General features: G+C 39.1%; 1 protein-coding gene across 2 annotated transcripts in view; it reads right to left on the reverse strand.

Moving 5' to 3' along the window:
• Window positions 1-13,776: 13,776 nt before the first annotated feature.
• The window catches only part of ST6GALNAC3 (ST6 N-acetylgalactosaminide alpha-2,6-sialyltransferase 3), a 351,514-nt gene continuing 347,450 nt past the window's right edge, over window positions 13,777-17,840 (reverse strand). For both annotated transcript variants that reach the window (XM_029618308.1, XM_029618307.1), the window contains one exon: window positions 13,777-16,867. In XM_029618308.1, coding sequence (XP_029474168.1) covers window positions 16,681-16,867 — 187 coding nt within the window. In that variant the 3' untranslated portion in view covers window positions 13,777-16,680. The remainder of the gene's footprint in view (window positions 16,868-17,840) is intronic.

Raw genomic sequence — 17,840 nt, forward strand, 5'->3', positions numbered from 1 at the left:
TAGAAGTGAAGAAAGAACGAGGTAAGCACAGAGGATGCTTAGTTGCATAGAAGTTAAGAGAAAGCCTGTGATCAACTGGATTCTATGGCGTTGCACTTGGAAGTAAATTGAGCAGAACAGATACCATTCACAGTCCTTAACTGCATCATCTTCTCTGTTGCTAATCCCTGTCTTTTCCAGAGAGCTCTCATTAGACTCAGCTGATGTTCATTATTTTCTAGTTGACTTTCCTAGACAGGTAGGAGCTCTGGCCTACTCTGCCCCAGGGACTTTATCAGCTTGCAGGCTTCACAGAATACATCCAGAACCACTTGAAAGCTATCCAGTAGAGATTTTTTACAGCTGATTTAGTCTTTGAGTTTTCCCTGTGGTGCAAGGGTTTTTCTCTTCCCCCACTCATCAGTTTGTAACTTTTACATCTGAAGATTAGGCCTATGAGGTCTCAAAGGCTCAAGTGCTACAATATTTTTCTTGCTCTGTTGGAGGGCCAAAGGGCCAATGTCAAAACCCTGCATTAACGCTGGATGGGAGGTCACGTATCTGTTTATGTAATTAAACTTTTTTCAGCAAAATAAAAGAACTGCATTATGAAAAATAAAGGATTATAGTATCTATTAAGGACAAACAGTCCTGATAGGAATCACAACGTTTGCAAGCCAAGTAATCTATTTTTCCCCATAATTTTTATAATTTAAAATGCAACAGATCCTGTAGTATTTGGGAAGTGCATTATGATCAAACTATGGAAATCAATGACCGAGTAGGAGAGAAAGAAATTATGAATAACAAAATAGGATGTTTAAAATATAAAGGCAGAGAAAAATTGCTCAGATTTTATTTAAAAAAAAAAAAAGCTGCATCTTTGCAGCCCTATTCTTTGAATTACATCCAACTAATCTTCAAATTGAAAGGTAATGAGCAGTATTTCCTTAAAACACATTAAATAATACTGTCAAAATGCAAATTTATTCATTAAGAATAAATGAGCCTGTTAAATATTCATGAATTGTTGCTTGCGGTATATAATTAATCCCATGGTCTGTGTGTCCAAGAGCATTTAGATGGCAGTGTCGCGGAAGGGCTGCTGCAGGATGATAACATTCTACATCATGCCTTATAAAATAAAGGTTATGAGTGCACCAGATTTACAACTGCTTATGTAGGACTCTTTTGTTTTCACACTTCTTGAATGTTTATGCAGCCTTTTATCGAAACAAGATGCAGATACAAAATGGCATTCCCTAATATTCTAGAGAAAGAAAACTATTTCAGAGCTCCAAATACTGCTGATTCCCATTTATTTGTAAAAAAAAAAAAAAAAGTCCCAATCTCTTAACTGAAGAATCTCAAAAGATTTCATCAAATTGGCCATACAAAGCATGTAAAGCGGGGCGATTAAATGGTTTTCATGAGGCTAAAGGTGCATGGATAACCTAAAGTTTTCCTGCCTAAAATCATAGACCTATATCACCTACCATAAAGTGAACTAGTGTTAGCAGAAAACTGGGTAAACCATTCTTTGTAAACTAAGCTAGGTCTTTGATTCTGTTGGTAGTTCTTCTTGAGAGAGGTTTATGCTGGAGCCATATAACCTATATGCTGGGTTTTCTTGCACCTTGAAAATGAGTGGCTTTGCCATATATTTGCTGTCACTGGCAGATTTTATAGTATGCTATATGTGCCATTGTTTTTACATAGAATTATTTAAGAGCAATTTATTAATGTACCTGAATCCCATACTTGCCATACTGGGTCAGACTGAGAGTCTATCAACTCCAGTATCCTGTTTCCAACAGTGGCCACTCTAGATCACAACTACCTGGCAATAGGGATGTGAATCGTTTTTCTGATGATTGAAAATATCGGAAGATATTTTCAAACTCGTCAGAATTCAGGGGGCCCCCAAACCCGATAGGAAAACCCCACAAAAGTTTTCATGGGGTTCTCTTATCGTTTTGAGGGGGGGCGGGAAGAAAGGGCACTTAAAAATAAACCCCAAACCCTCCCCGGCCCTTTAAATTTAATCCTTTTGCATCCCCCATCCTCCCAACCCCCCCTCAAAATTTTTAAAGTACCTGGTGGTCCTTTAAAACATTTGGGGGGGGGGGGATGCAAAAGGATTAAATTTAAAGGGTTGGGTGTTATTTTTTTTTTCGGGATGACACAGCCGATTAAAACAGAGAATTGTTGGGTACGAAGATTTCCCGCAGTTTTTACCTGAAATTGGTACTGGAAATGAGTCCGGTACCGATTCACATCCCTACTTGGCAATATCCTTAACAGTAAATAGATCCCATGCTGCTATCATACAGTGGTAAGTAGTGGCTATTTCCTAAGTCTACTTTTTTAATAATAGTTTATTGACTTCTCCTCCAGGAATTTGTCCAAACTTTGTTTAAACCCAGCTATGCTAACAGCCTTAACCACATCCTCCGGTAATGAATTCCACAGCTTAATTATGCATTGAGTGAAAAAGAATTTTCTCCAATTTGTTTTGAATGTATTACTTACTAACTTCATGGACTGCTCCCTGATCTTTGTATTTTTTGAACGAGTTAATAACCAATTTACAATTTACCCGTTCTATTCCACTCATGGTTTTATAGATCTCTATCATATCCCCCATCAGACGTCTCTTTTCCAAACTAAACAGACCCAACATTCCTAGCCTTTCCTCATAGGGGAGCTGTTCCATCCCCTTTATCATTTTGGTTGCCCTTCTTTGTAGCTTTTCCATTGCAAATATATCTTTTTTGAGATGCAATGACCAGAATTGCACACAGTACTCTAAATGCAGCCTCACTATGGAGCAATACAGGGGCATTATGACGTTCGCTGTTTTATTCTTCCTTTCCTAATAATTCTTAATATTCTGTTTGCCTTTTTGACTGCTGCCGCACATAGAACCAAAATTTCAAATTATTGCCCAACCTGACCCTGAGGTCCTTTTTGTTGGGCTCTAACATTGTGTAGCTACAGTGTGGGTTACTTTTCTACATGTACATCACCTTGCACTTGTCCACATTAAATTTCATCTGCCATTTAAATGCCCAGTCTTGCAAGATCCTCCTGCAATTTTTCACAATCTGTGATTTAACAATTTGGAATAATTTTGTATCATCTGCAAATTTGATCACTTCCCTTTTCCAGATCATTTATAAATATATTAAAAAGCACCAGTCCCAGTACAGATCTACCTGTTTGAATGGTGTAGAGGTCCTTTGTGTAGCAAATTTGATGAGATCTTTTGTGATTACTTTTCATTTTATATTCGTACTTTACGTGTATCAGTATAATGTCAGCATAGGAAAGTGAGAGGCATCAGCACAGGAGCAGCCTGATATATTTATGTTCATAATGCTGAGAGTTGTTCAGTTGGAATCGCTTTAAAAAATGCAAATGCTAATATCTTCTCAAGAATGAAATATAAATCAGAATAAAACAGGAATTATTGAGAATTGAATTATCTACAGTTGTAAATTCTACTGTTTTAAGGCCTTATATTTCTTTCACTTTGTAATGTAGCCTATTGCGTTGCTTCTCAACCCAGTCCTTGGGACACATTTAACCAGTCAGGTTTTCAGGCTACCCACAATGAATGTGCATGAGATAAAGTTGCATATTTTGAAGCCAGTGCATGCAAATATATATCATACATATTCATTTTGGATAGATCCTGAAAATCAGACTAGCTGGGTGTGTCCTGAGGACTGCATTGAGAACCACTGGCCTGCTGAATAAATTATTTTCTTAATCTTACTAAGCTACTTAGCCAACTATATTCTTTTAAATATAGCTGGTTAAGGGTAAAGTTATCTGGCCACACAAGGCAGGATAAATTTAGATCTGCACAGAAGCAGATCTAAAGTTATGCGGCTAATTTAGCTGGATATACCCCATATTCAACAAAGTTAGCCAGATAATGGGACCCTCCCCGGAATGCCTCCAAAATGCCCCTTTTATATCTGGCTAAATTATAGTGGATAACAACATATCTGGCTATAATTTAGCTGGTTAAGAATAACTTGTGAGATAACTTGTGAGATGTCACCGTCACTGGCTTGAATACATTTGTGGTTTTGTTGATCTGAAATGGTCAAGCCAGTGACGGTGACATCTATGGTTTTGATCTATTAAAGTCTTGCTGATTGGAAACTGAGTTAGCGACAGCAATATTTGCGGTTTCTTTATCAAGGCGTCAACGATTGCAAATGTAATTATGTAAAGTAAGATGTTATCTTTATCAGTATAAGCAAACATATTTGATAATATGTGATTTTATGTGATTATAGCTTTGGTAAATTGTTTTTTTCATTTTGTGTTTTGTTAAGTTTTAATCTGGGTTGATATGTGTGTGGAGTGATGTGGATGTGTGGGCATGAGTGAGTTTTACATGTATTATTTTGCTATATATTATATTGCTGTGTTATATATATGACTTGATATTACTCATGTTTAACATTTTTTTGTTGTATAATATTATATGATATGATAATGTTTTATATTTTGAACAGTGTATGTTTTTCTTGTAATAAAACATATTTTGATATATTTGACATATTTAGTGTTATAGTTATATTCTGTAACCATCTCTCTCATGTAGCGTATGTGGTTGTAGGGAAAGGTTTGTATTAACCACCACGTCATTTATTGTTACCTAGTCAATGAAAATTAAGGTCATGACCACTGACCAGTGCCATTGCAAGGCTGCTTTTCTGCTGTCATTTCTATGTTTCTATATTAACCTAGGGCACCTCGCCCACTAGGCATCCGCCTAGTCCACCTACTACCTCCTGCCGGCCCTGGTCATGACAATCTTGCATAGCAAGTAAAAATAAAAGCATTCATTTTAGATGCTCGCCTACTGAAATGATTTATTATATAGCATTCTCCACCCCAGGCCAATGCTTCATTAGGTGAGCTAGGCAATTACTTAGGGTGCCATCCCATCAGGGGGGGGGGGGGAATTTTCAGTGCAGCTAAAGTTCGAGGGGAGAGGCTCAGCAAGACCATAGGCAAAGCCCATCCCAATGGTGAAAGGGGAGACTGTGAGACCCAGTGGGACCGTTGGCAGAGCCCATTCTGTCAGAGCCTGACTTCACGGGGGGAGAAGCCCAGCATGTGAGAGGAAGAGAGAGCTGTCTGAGTAAGAGATTGTGTGTGTTTGTGTATGAGTTAGAGAGTGTATGAGAGTGCACATATGTGAGTAAGTGTGTGAGTGAGAGATAGAAAGTGTGTATGTGTGAGTGAAAGACAGCATGTGTGAGAAGGAATATTTTTTTGTGTGAGAATACGTGTGCCTTTTCATAGGTAGGATTGTTATTATTTGAGTGCCGGCAGTTAGTGCTGTTTATGTATGGAAGGTATACTATATTATAATTGTAATACAGTTTACTCATGGCTTTCTGAGGGCCAAGGCCACACCCAACATGTGTTACAGTAGGCCTAATTCCATATGGTTTCCTAGTGTCTTTTTTGCAAGGTTTTCTGCAGTACATGCAAATATAATGTACATGTTCTTATAAATATTATAGTAACCTTAGGAGACTGTACTTTGGATGTCTTTTTTTACATTTTAAAAATATTATAAATGCATATTTTTATGTGGAGAGGGCCATTGGGGGGGGGGGGGGGAGAGGAGAAGGCTGCAAGGTTGTAAGTTTCACCTAGGAAGCCTAATGCCCTTGCACCAGCCCTGCATATACCCTAGGGTATGGAGACTTATAAACCCTGGCAGGAAAACTAAGCAGTGATTAACAGGAAAATGAAAGCTGATTAGTGATGCTTTGAAAGTCTTACAAACATGATCAAGCACTCTGCATAGAAAGAAAAATAAGTCAGCTAATACAGTCACTTCATTTGGGGAGCATTTACTTTTGGTACAAGTGTATTTAAAACAGATTGAATTGGCAATTTCTAGGCTATCATTTTAAGCATGGAGTGTAGAATTCTTCTATTTTCCCTGATGTCCCTATTTTATTGTAACTTAATTTTTATTTGTCATTGGAAAACACAGTCTTACAAGAAAGATGGTACATCATGAAATACTTCCCCTAGGCTCACGTTTTCCATATATTTGCATAGTAAAAAAAAATAAAAAATCCCCCTTCCCACCAGCACATGTAGAACGATTCTGCTTTCTGTGTGACTGTAAGGGTCTCTCTTATCCTTATTATACATAACTCAAAGCTCACCTCTGGCTTAGAGCATTGCACAGCCATCATGAACTTTACCTAAATAAAATCTCAGAAAGGAGTACAAAAGATGAATGGCATTTTATTTCCCTCCTTATCTTCCTAGTACCATCTCACAGGTGGGCTGAGGATCCAGTTCCTATCACTGCCTGTGTCAGTGTGTTTCCATATGAATGTGTCTGGTAGCTGAGCTCCCTTCCATTATTGCTCGGCAGTCACCCATACAGTGAGCTCTGCCCGCCTTTCAGCAGTCTTGCTGGCATGTGGAAGAAGAGCAGGTTAGTGGTCCGAGCAAAGGGCTGAGAACCAGGGTCGGTTCCCAATTTCCCCGTTGACCTTGGACAAGTCACTTCATCTCACACTGTCTCATGCACCTGCTTAGAGTATTAAACTCCTTAGAGCAGCGATTGATCACATCTGACTACTTAACAGCCTTGCATGCATCCAGCTGTGCTATAAAAATAAGTATTACCCTTATCGCATATATACTGCAGTTGATAGCATCACTGTTGTGCATAACAATGTAGGATTAAGGAATAATATTCACTTAGAGCTGCTGCTGCTGCTGGATTCAGTATCTGAAGGATGACGTACACTACAACTTGGCTTGGAAAAAGGTTCACATTTAGACAGCAATATTCAAACGGCTCACGTAGGTGAAAAGTCCATCTCCTTGCAGCTAATTTCCAAAGGGAAAGTGCACGAGTACACAAAAACCCCGAACCGGCTTCATCTAACGGACGTCACATCCGTTTGTAGCAGAAATTTCCTGAAAGCAGCACACCTGGATCTGGAAGTCCAACCTGCATGTGTTTGCATTCTAACCTCATCCTAAACAGGCCCCTGGGGATGCCTCTCCTCGATGCGGCTAAAAATAAACGCACAGGTCTTTATCCGGACCGAGGAGGGTAATTTCCAGGCAGTTGGTTTACCCAGCTAAATCGTTCTTTACCCAGCTAAATGGCTTTGAAAACTGCTCTCTTAGGAGTCCAAATTTCAGCAATGCGACGAGTGGGAAGTTTGTCACTGAATATACTCAGGTAAAGGTCCCGAAGTAATCTTAGGCCAGCATTTTGCCCGATCAGGTTTACCCGGGGCTCCATAGCAGAGCTGCCCAGTTAAGCCCTGCACCCAGAATGCTCCTGCCCACACTCTTTTTGCCCTGCTAAATTGTTTTGCCCAGGTAAACGTTTGCTGGTCAATGGAACAGTAAATTTGATTCTCGAGGTCTGTCCAGACAAATCCCTTTGAACTTTTTTTTAAACTATTTCTTATTTGGATTTATTACCCACCTTTTTTTGAATAACAAATTCATCCAAGGTAGGGAACAACGCATTAGAATGGCAGCATACCTTGACAAAAGAAAAAGGTGATCAGCAAGGACTGGACTAGACATACAGGGGCCGATGTAATAAGGTGCGCTGAAGCTGCCGCGGGTTTGTGCGCGCGTGTACGTGCGTTTCTAAGTGTGTTTTCCCATGCAAAGCCCTATACGGGAGTGTAATAAGGGTTTTGTGCGCAGAAATAAAGCGCGTACAAACGTGCTCACAGACCCACAGTTTTTCCTGCGTGAATGCATGCTAACAGCATGCAAAGGAGGTGATTAGCTAATCATAGGCAATGCAGGGAGCTGCACTAGTGCTAGTGCGGGTTTTTTAATGCGGGTTTCTTACCACCATGGTCAGGGCATGAGTTAAGTGTCAACGCCAACTAAGGGGGGCTATGTCAGCATCCGAGCATCCTGAAAACCACCTATCTAAATGCCTATCTTAGAGTCCGAGTGGCCAGCTTCCCTAGGCGCTTTTCTGGGTGCTGGATTGAACTCCATGCCCCTTGACATAAGACTTCAGAGTAATCATAAACGTTTCAAAATACACATGAAAACCTGGCTTTTCAAACAAGCCTTCAAGAAAGAGAATGACACAGGCAATTAAATAAGGACAAGCGGCATAGAGCACACAGCGCTTAATTTCCTACTGGAATTAATTCACCCTATTTTTAACTGTAGTCAACCATCCGGATGAATTGCTACTAAACTCAATTCCCCATGTGAATTTCTTTAAATGTAAACTCCTTATCATATACCATATTACTCATAATTTTATTTGTTACCGAATATTAATGGCACCACCTATGTACATTATGATCTACATTTTTCTTTGATATAGGTGCCTTATTGTAAACCGTTATGATGGTAAATAACTTAATGATGGTATATAAAAACTCTTAAATAAATAAAATAAATATAGATATGCGAGCAATTAAGTACCTAGCTGAGCAAGGTATGCTAGGTGTCTTTCTGGGCACCCAATCATGCAGATTTTTCTGCCATGAACAGAAGAGTATGAGCAGCCTGAAAAGCATCTGGCTGAACGCCTATCTCAGCTTCAGAGTGGCCAGCGTAGCAAAGAGCTTTTCACGGCAACCAAGGTAGGCGCTTCCATGGGCGAACAGATACATGGCCAGAACAACGGCAAAATCGTTGCGAATTAACATCCATGAAAATATTTGCCCTGTTTTCTGCAGACTTTCTAGGGTCATATTTTCACTTAATAGGGAGACTCGTTCGCTTGCGGATTACCGGCGTGGATTTTGAGCGCGGATGTGGTCGCTTATTACATAGGCTCTGTACCACGCTTAGGTACGCGCATTTTTCCGTATGTGCATGGATTTCTATATGCAAGTCATTTGCATAATTTCTTTTTTTTACATCCCACGGAAGTGGCAGCTTCAGCCGCGCGCGGTGATCAAAACTCGCGCACATACCGAGCGCCTGTTTTGCCACAGGTCTTATTACATCGGCCCCAAAGTCAACAGTAGTGACTAACCTAAAATGAATTACAGGAACTAGAAATAAATCAATGATTCCTAAACTTAAATGCAAATAAAAACGTTTCGTCTCGGTAGCGCATCCAAGGCACTAAAACTTGGTGCCAGGCAGTTTACAGCAGTCGGTTGAATTCAATGCTTGTGTGGTTTTGGTGTTCAAGACCTGGCAGAAGAGCCAGGCTTTTACTTGCTTGCTGATGATGCATTTGGTGGAGCTCTTCGAGAAGAGATTTCCACAGGATAGGTGCAGCTCCGGAGAGATGGTCACCAAGTATCTGAGCTCTTCTGATTTCTTCTGTCACCAGAGTTGCTAAGGGGCCATCAAGGAAAGATCTTAGCGGTCTGGAGGACATGTAAAAGGACAGTCTTTCTCTCAAGTAGATAAGTTAGTCTCCTCTTAGATCCTTGAAATGAAACTAATTAAAACAAAGGTCTGTGTTAGGAAATTCTGCCAAAAATACTACCAGAATGCGAATCAGTTTGCTCCCACAGTTTTCTGAGCTGTTCTGTAAAATTCCCTTTCAAGTCAATGAGTCAATTCTTCTCCCTCCCTTCCTTCCTCCTTCTCATTTTGCTCTATTAAATTGTTCCCCCTCCTGCAGAGGGGAGATACGGTCTGGAAGCCCCCCTGACCCCCAGTCATGTCAATCCCTCTGGTCAGCAGTTTTTTTTGAGATGGGCCCCACTGAGTTTTCAAGGGGAGCGCAACTGAAAAACCAACTCCCTAATCTGGCTTCCTCTATGTTATATTATGTTATGTTATATTCGCATACATGCAACTCTGGGGGTTTTTCCCAAGTTTGCTTCTCATGTAAAACTATTCCGACAGTCCGAATCGCAACACAGACTTGCACATTTCTCCTCTGCCTTTGGGTTTGGTCTTGGATTGCAACCAGAGCACAGTCATATTTAGAAACATTGCACTGGGCTTCATTCACAGGGAAAGAAATGAATATCAGTTGCCTTATTTAAATGAGCCAGTCTTTAGCATAAACTAAACAGAAAGATTTACATGATTTTTTTATTATATGGGTAGGGAGCTGTGACAGGACTGCTAAAATGGTTTCATAAAGAAAAATGACTTTGTTAGAATTCAGTGCTGTATCTATTATCATTGCCTAGCCCTTTGGAAGAAAGATTTCTAACTTGCTGCGGCGGACTAATATGTTTTGCAATAAAACGTGATCACTGTTTGTAAAACAATGGTGACAATACCTATCCACAATGGTTAAGACATCACCTGAAATTCTGTTGTTTTTTCAGGATCCAAAAGACTGCAAGCAGATTAATCTCAGATAGATTGCTAACAAGACTCCTTGGACTGTTTTTTTTTGTTTTTTTTTAACGGTTAAAATGTATGAAACATTTCATTGCATGCATTTCTCAAACACAGGTCCATTTATATTCAGTAGAAATAAAAGCTTTAGATGCCATAAGTAACATTTGGAAGCTGTCTTTAAAAATTCAAAAGGCTGGCTTTTGTTGTTTAAAATTGAACCTATAAACAAATACCTGTTTGGGTCATGTTTATTTCTTCTTGTGTGAAAGATAATGGAGGTTCTCTCTTATTTTTATTTTTAATAATCTTACCACAAAGAAAAATTTGGAAGGAGGGAAATTGGAAAGGCTTTCAATATAACAGACAGAGTCGCAGGCCTCTCTGCTGGGGGATTTGGAGATTTGTAAGAAATGAATCCCGGGAATACGCTTCTCTAGGGCAGGAACCCAACATCCCCTGCACTGATCCAGAATCATCAGTTGACAGCTTTAGAAAGAGCCCGTCCACCCAGCTCGGAAGCTTTGCTGAACTGGGATGTTTTCCCTTGCAATTTCAGTAACAATGACACAACGTTTCTCCATTACCAGATACTTTGTATAGTAACACAAAACTCTACAAAAAAAAAATCACTCAGAACCTATATAGCAAACCTGCCATACCATAACAGCACTAACTGCAAAACAGCAACAATCCTGCATGAAAAGGCAGCTTTGCAACTATTCCACTGGACCCTGAAACACTAATACACCTCCTATTGGGAAAACAGAACCTACAAGCTAGCAGAATACCTCAGCTCGGTTTCACACACAGAACATAAACCCTCACAAAATATAAAATAAGGGATCACAAATTAGAAATAGATTGATGAAGGCAAAAGCTGAATTCTTTTTTGTTCTGCTATCTGCTCCAGTTTCAACCCCTACCTTCCTGTTCGCTACAGAAGAGAGGGACTGGACAAGCGGAAAGGAAGGCTGGGATTTGGAAGCAGAGGGCTTTTCTTTGCTTTGCATTGAGCTCTGTCTGCTTCAGGCTCATCCCCCAGCCTTCCTGTTCTTTGCAAGCTGCCTGAGGGGGGAGGGGCTGCAGCAGGAAGTTTAGGGAAGTTTTCTGGTGCCTGACATTTGGAGAACTGACCTATATAGTTATCAGGGGAAAGCCCTGTGTGCTCATACAATGGGTCCCCTGCTATGCCCTTAGGTAAAAGGAGCCCTTCTAATAATGTCCTCTTGGGCCTGACACTCAAGGCAAACACTCCCTTCTCCACCCCCCCCCCCCCAGGGTCCAGAACTATAGTAAAATAGCAAATGAAAGCATATGAAGACCAAAATGGGCCACCCACTCTTCCCAGTAAGGTGTTTAGGGTTGTAACGTCTGCTACTTGCAGGTTACCCCCATGCCTTCTTGGAAGTACAATGAGGTCATTTCACTACTCTTTTGGGCTGAACCATCACTCTGTGCAGGTAACTCCCATGCTTTGTTACCATCCTCTTGACACTAGGGACCATCTATATTTATCCCATATCTTTTTGAATTCCATTACTGTTTTTGTCTCACCTCCTCTGGGAAGAAAATCCAGGCATCCACCACCTGTGAAACAATGTGCATGTCACATAACATCGCCTGTTAGTATGCGTGATAAAACTCACATTTACATGCGTACTCGGACAATGTTACTTTTAGTACTCTGACCTCCTAGTGGGTTTGGTTGCAAATCAATCTGTATTAATAAATCATTTTGAATTCATAAACACTGTATTCATATAATCACTTGAAACATAAATCTTGACATGTTAGTCAAATTCATGTCAGTTCCTCCATACTGCATTCCATACATCCATCTTGTATTTTAGATCTATAGCTTTCTAACCATTGGCCATGGAAGCAAACATCAAGGGCACTATCCTATTACTTTAATTCTCAGTGGGCCTTATTCAATAAAGATGGTTTACATAGTCACATAATTGGAAAAAAAAAACCTGTTTTGAATAAGGGCTAATGGCTTCAAGATAAGAATTTGTAAAATACATTATAATGTTCATCAAATCTTTATCTTGCATTTATAAATTGCTGTATTAGAGTGAAAACAATAGGAATCGGATGATCACACGAAGCCCTTTATTATGTGCCCGACTCTGGCCGAGTTTCGCTCGTAGAGCTGCCTCAGGGGCAACTACAACAGAACAATATATCAATAAATATCCAAATTTCACAATGGCGCATTAAAATATGTATACGTGTACAAACTCAAATCATAAAAACATACATGTATAAGTGTGAAAACTAACAACATGAATACTATAAAACATGTATGAATGTATTTATCAAATCATAAAACAAAATACATATATAAATAAAATAAAATGAATTCAAAGAACAACATACTTAAAGACATAAACTTTACAACATAAATAACTGTATGAACTCATGGATAACATATAAATATAAATAAAGATAAAACACAATTGTGTGTAAACATTAAAAAATGTAGACAGAAAATATAAGGTGGAAAAAAACCAAAGGAACCGGAGAGGCTAACTAATTCACATTGGAGTGCATAATAAAAAAATTAATTATACTAAAATAGATTGGAGTCTGTATATATTATATACAGACTCCAATCTATTTTAGTATAATTAATTTTTTTAAAATTTTTTTATTGGATATTTATTGATATATTGTTCTGTTGTAGTTGCCCCTGAGGCAGCTCTACGAGCGAAACTCGGCCAGAGTCGGGCACATAATAAAGGGCTTCGTGTGATCATCCGATTCCTATTGTTTTCACTCTAATACAGCCAACTGGATCGGTTTCCGATTTATAAATTGCTTACTGCCTAGGCGATTTACAATGTAAAAGAAACTTATTATTTCTAAAACTAAAAAGACATGTATAATTTGATATTTTAGAGTTCTTTAAACGTGTTTATACTTCAGATTAGTTTCTAGATCCAAATATTTAATTGACACGATAATGTTCCAATTTCCAAATTCAGCTCTGAAAATAATTCAATATATTTTATACACTCAAGCTATCTGTACAGGGTCATTTGTTACATCTTGTGGACTGGAAAATGATGGCACAGTTTTAGCATTATTTTCAAATACATGTTGTAATTAAAAGAGTGTATGGAGCCAGAGTGATTCCTCCTTTAATTGTGTTATAAAAGAAGTGAATTTTGGTGTGAGCAGGGCCTGAGCTGGAGGTGGCGTGGGTGGCAGAGACATCTCCCTGCTGAGAGTACCAGTTAATGCTAATTGACATGATGATTTTAGTGATGGATTGTTTCTCTACTGGTGATTAGATGGAAACCATCAATTTATTACACAGAAGCCAATAAAGAGGTTGGTAATCAGTTTTAGATGCTCCCAAACTGAATTGGCTTTCAACAAGCAACCTCGGTGAAAGAATCTCTATCCCATTGTTCACTCACCAAACCATTTGCTCTCTCTCCTAGGAAAAGCACAACACCATTATAGATCAGTTTATGCTTTACTCATTACATGAAAGAAAAGAAGACACAGACAGAAAACATTGAGATTTCTTTAAAAAAAACAAAACCCAACATAAAACACTGGCTCTGTTTATCAGCTGATACCAATTATTTTACATACTCATAGATCATTAATAATTTGTGATCAAATGATTTAAATCTCTGTGATCAGTGGAATATGAGGCTATGGATAAATTACTTTTCTAGAGATGTGTGAACAATTTAAAGTCAAACTTGAGCCCACTGAATTTCAACCTGGTTCCAGTTAAATGGAATTTTTGGATTTCCTATTTTCTCAGATCTGTTGAGGAAAGCTATTGGATTTTTACTGATGAAGTAAGGGAAAAATCAAAAGAAATCTGAAAAAAATATCTGAAGTGGATTCAAAAATATTCTCCTCGGGTTTTTTGAAAACTCCAAAGCAGATCAGCAATCTGCTGAAATCCATTATGAATTTTTCCAAATCCACTTTGCATGTCTTCAAAAAGCCTCAACAAACCAATCTGATGAAGCTTTGACGTGTTTCCTGGTTCATTGAATTGACAAACTGATTTTGAAGAAGTTTCACACATCTCTAGCCCAATACACAAGAATCTTTCTCATTTTTTTATTGCTCAACTATTTTAACACTGCACATACATCTAATTTAGTCTGCCATTATAGATGTGCACTGGTTTTCAACAGTACACTTTATTGGCTTCAGAACGGAACCATACTGATAATATAAGTGAATATATATATTCACATTCATACATATGTCAGTATAGAAAACATATAAGTACACTGCATGTATGTACAAATATTTGACGGTATTTGTCAGGTATTGGAAACTTAGTTCATCGTAGACTGCAGACACTATCTTCAGGATGCCCTCAATAAAGACTGGATTTGAAAAACTCAGAGTGTGTGAAAACTGGAAGATATGTGCGTCGCTAGGCTGCATGCGCGCTGCAGGGATTTTTAAATGCCCGTGGCCAAGCGCGTATCTCCCGGTACGCGCAGAAGAATGGGTTTGGGGAAAAAGGGTGGGTGGGCCAGGACAGGGCCATTAGGCACTGTCCTGCTGAAGTGCGCGCCAGCAGCCAACAGGACCGCACAACCTGTTGCTGCTCCGGAGAGCAGGTAAGTTATAAAACAACAACAACAACAACAAAAAATAAGTTAGTGGGGTTTTAGGTGTTGAGATTAGTAGGGGAAAAGGGAGGCAGGTTAGGTAGGGGGTTTAGGAAATTCCCTTCCAGTCTGCTCCTTTACTGGAGCAGACAGGGAAGGGAATGGAGAATAGGGCCTATCTCGTCACTGCATGCAGGTTCTGAAATCCACCCTGCGATTCGGCTCTAGCACGGACATGCGTGCACCGATATAAAATCGTGCACACATGTGCGTGCGGGTATTGGATTTTATAACATGCATGCGTTGATACACACGTTATAAAATTGACATGTCCATGTGTGCGCGCCGGGAACCGCATGCACATGGACGCCTGCGTGCGGGTTTAAAAGTTACCATCCCTATGAATATTCACAAGATATATTTGCACACATTGATCCAATTTACCCCATAATGGGGTAATCTGAATGTGGAGAGATGAATGGATCCCACATGTGATCTGGCAGGGAAGGGGGTAATAGCTGGGTGCTAGCCAACTGTCCTCAATTAGAAGCACCAATTGGAAAGAGGTGGCAGGATCTCCTGCACTTAAAGGAAGTTAGGGAAGAGTTTCCTGGTGCAATCTCTCCCAGAATGGAGAGGAGATAAGATCCTAACTCCTCAACTCTGATACCCAAGGTTAAGTCTGCTCTACAGCCTGATGCCAAGGATAAAAAAAGCAGTATGGGTCTGAGGAAGATGAAGAGCAGGCTTCTTTCTCTTCTTGAGGGAACCTGGCTAACAAGCTGAATATAAGACGTTTAAAACAAATTTTTTTTTTGCATCTTTAATGTTAAGGTGAGTTTGATTTTCTTCTATTTTCCATTGATGTCCTCAATATTTCAGGTGAGCCAGAACTGTGGGGGAACTCCCAGAATTACAGATTGCCACAGGCCTTTTCTTAATGGCCAGGATACAAAGTCAGTTTTGGCTTTAAGTTCTGCTCATAATGAACTGATGGCGTGGCAACTGTTTTAAACACCTATCTGCAAAAATGATCTTTTTTGCCCGTCACACTAGATATTTTGGTTATCCTGAAAACCAGACCTGTTTTTGGCCCTTGAGAACCAAAGCTGGCCTTCCTTGCTCTCTCTCTCTCTATATATGTAAACAAATACACACTATGAAATATATAAGTATAGAAATATATACATGTAAAAAATATCTATTACATTGCCCTCTTTTCATGCATTATAAAAGCATACAAAGATTGGTTTTCTTTAATGTTTAGACAGTACCAGTAAGGTAAGGCTGGGACATTAAAGCATACTCCATTCAAGTTTTCACAGTATTCCAGGTTACAGTATCGAGGTGGATGTTGTAGGTGTTAAAATATATTCTGAAAATTTTTTTTAACTTAAAAATGCATAAAAATATCAGTTATCTACATGAGTCATCTACACTTTTGTATTCAAGATTATTCATTGACAACTGCAGTCCTGCCTTTGTTTGCTTCACTGGTTTTGCATGCTGGATTTTAGTCCACACATCCTCTGTAATATTGCTGTCACATCCCTTTATTTATCTTCAGTTGGAAACCTGTTGAAAGATAATGTGCATTGTGGTGTATAACTTTTAAGAGAGAAAACAAATGAAAATCACTGAGCAAAGTTTAGCCTTCCCCCTCCTCTCCATGGCCGACTCTTTCCAGCCCACGTTTCCGTATTCAGGCTACGTTCACTAGCGTGACAGCAAAGTTGCAAAGACATAACTGCATCGGGGCAGGATTTATTAACCAGCATCAAGACACTGTCCAGTCTGGATGGGTAAATGTTATCTTGCTCTTCTTGGCCCATCTTGCAAATACTTTCTTTTCTGTGATAAACCTGTGGCCTCCATAAGGAGCGTTTTCGTGCAGAAAGTATTCATCACACTCATTTCTTCCTGGCTCATAGTAATGGTAAGGGACTTTTCTGAAACCTTCCGACCTGAAAGAAGAAAAACAAAGCGGATATAAATATGTAATGAAATATTTGATTTTCCTCAAGTAATTGGTTTTTTTTTTTTAAATGTAAATACATGCAGTGCTTGGTCATGCGAGATTCTTGTAGTTAATAACCAAACTGGTAGTGTCACTGAGAGGTGCCAAAGTAAGCTATAAGCTTTATTCTAGATGAGTCTCTATGCTCTTCTGTTCCAACATCTGTCTGCTATGCCTATAAATTGCACATCATGTTCACGTAGCTTTAGTTTAGCTTCCTAGAAGCAGTGTTGCACATCATAGCATCATAAAAGGAACTGAAAGCTATAAAATGAGCAGTCAATATAAATTTTCATGAACTTTCTAACTCATAAGGAATATCCATATATTTATTTAATATGGTGGATGCAGAATTTGCTGCACAACTTTCTTTTTGCTACAAAATAGACTCATTATTGCAGGTTAGAGCTCACCTTTATAACATTTCATTATTAAAAAACACCAAGGTCTATATTCAGACACAATTCAGATAGCCTTACCCAGCTAACTTTGGAGTCATATTTAACAGTACAGCCACACTATTAAATATAGCACAGAGACAAAGAGAGAGCACACTTCTAGACCTAGCACCCTAGTAAACAGCTATGTATGCTACTATGGGAGGCTCCCTAGTAACTCAAGGTGAGGTTTAGGTAGTAGTGTAGGGGTTAGGGGCCACTTTTACATGCAGAGTGAGATGTATGAACAGAACAGTACACTCTTGTGAAGATTTGATGTCCTTCGGAGTGAGGAAACTCACACAAAGATGAGATTTGTACAATGTTCTCTCAACCTAGCTTGATGTTACCCAGGTAGAGAGTCCATCAAGCTAGGTTGAGAGAAAACTGTACAAATCTCATCTTTGTGTGAGTTTCCTCACTCTAAAGGATATCAAATCTTCACAAGAATGTACTGTTCTGTTCGTACTTCTAACTCTGCAT

Source organism: Rhinatrema bivittatum, chromosome 10, assembly GCF_901001135.1.
Source record: "Rhinatrema bivittatum chromosome 10, aRhiBiv1.1, whole genome shotgun sequence".
Lineage (NCBI taxonomy): Eukaryota > Metazoa > Chordata > Amphibia > Gymnophiona > Rhinatrematidae > Rhinatrema > Rhinatrema bivittatum.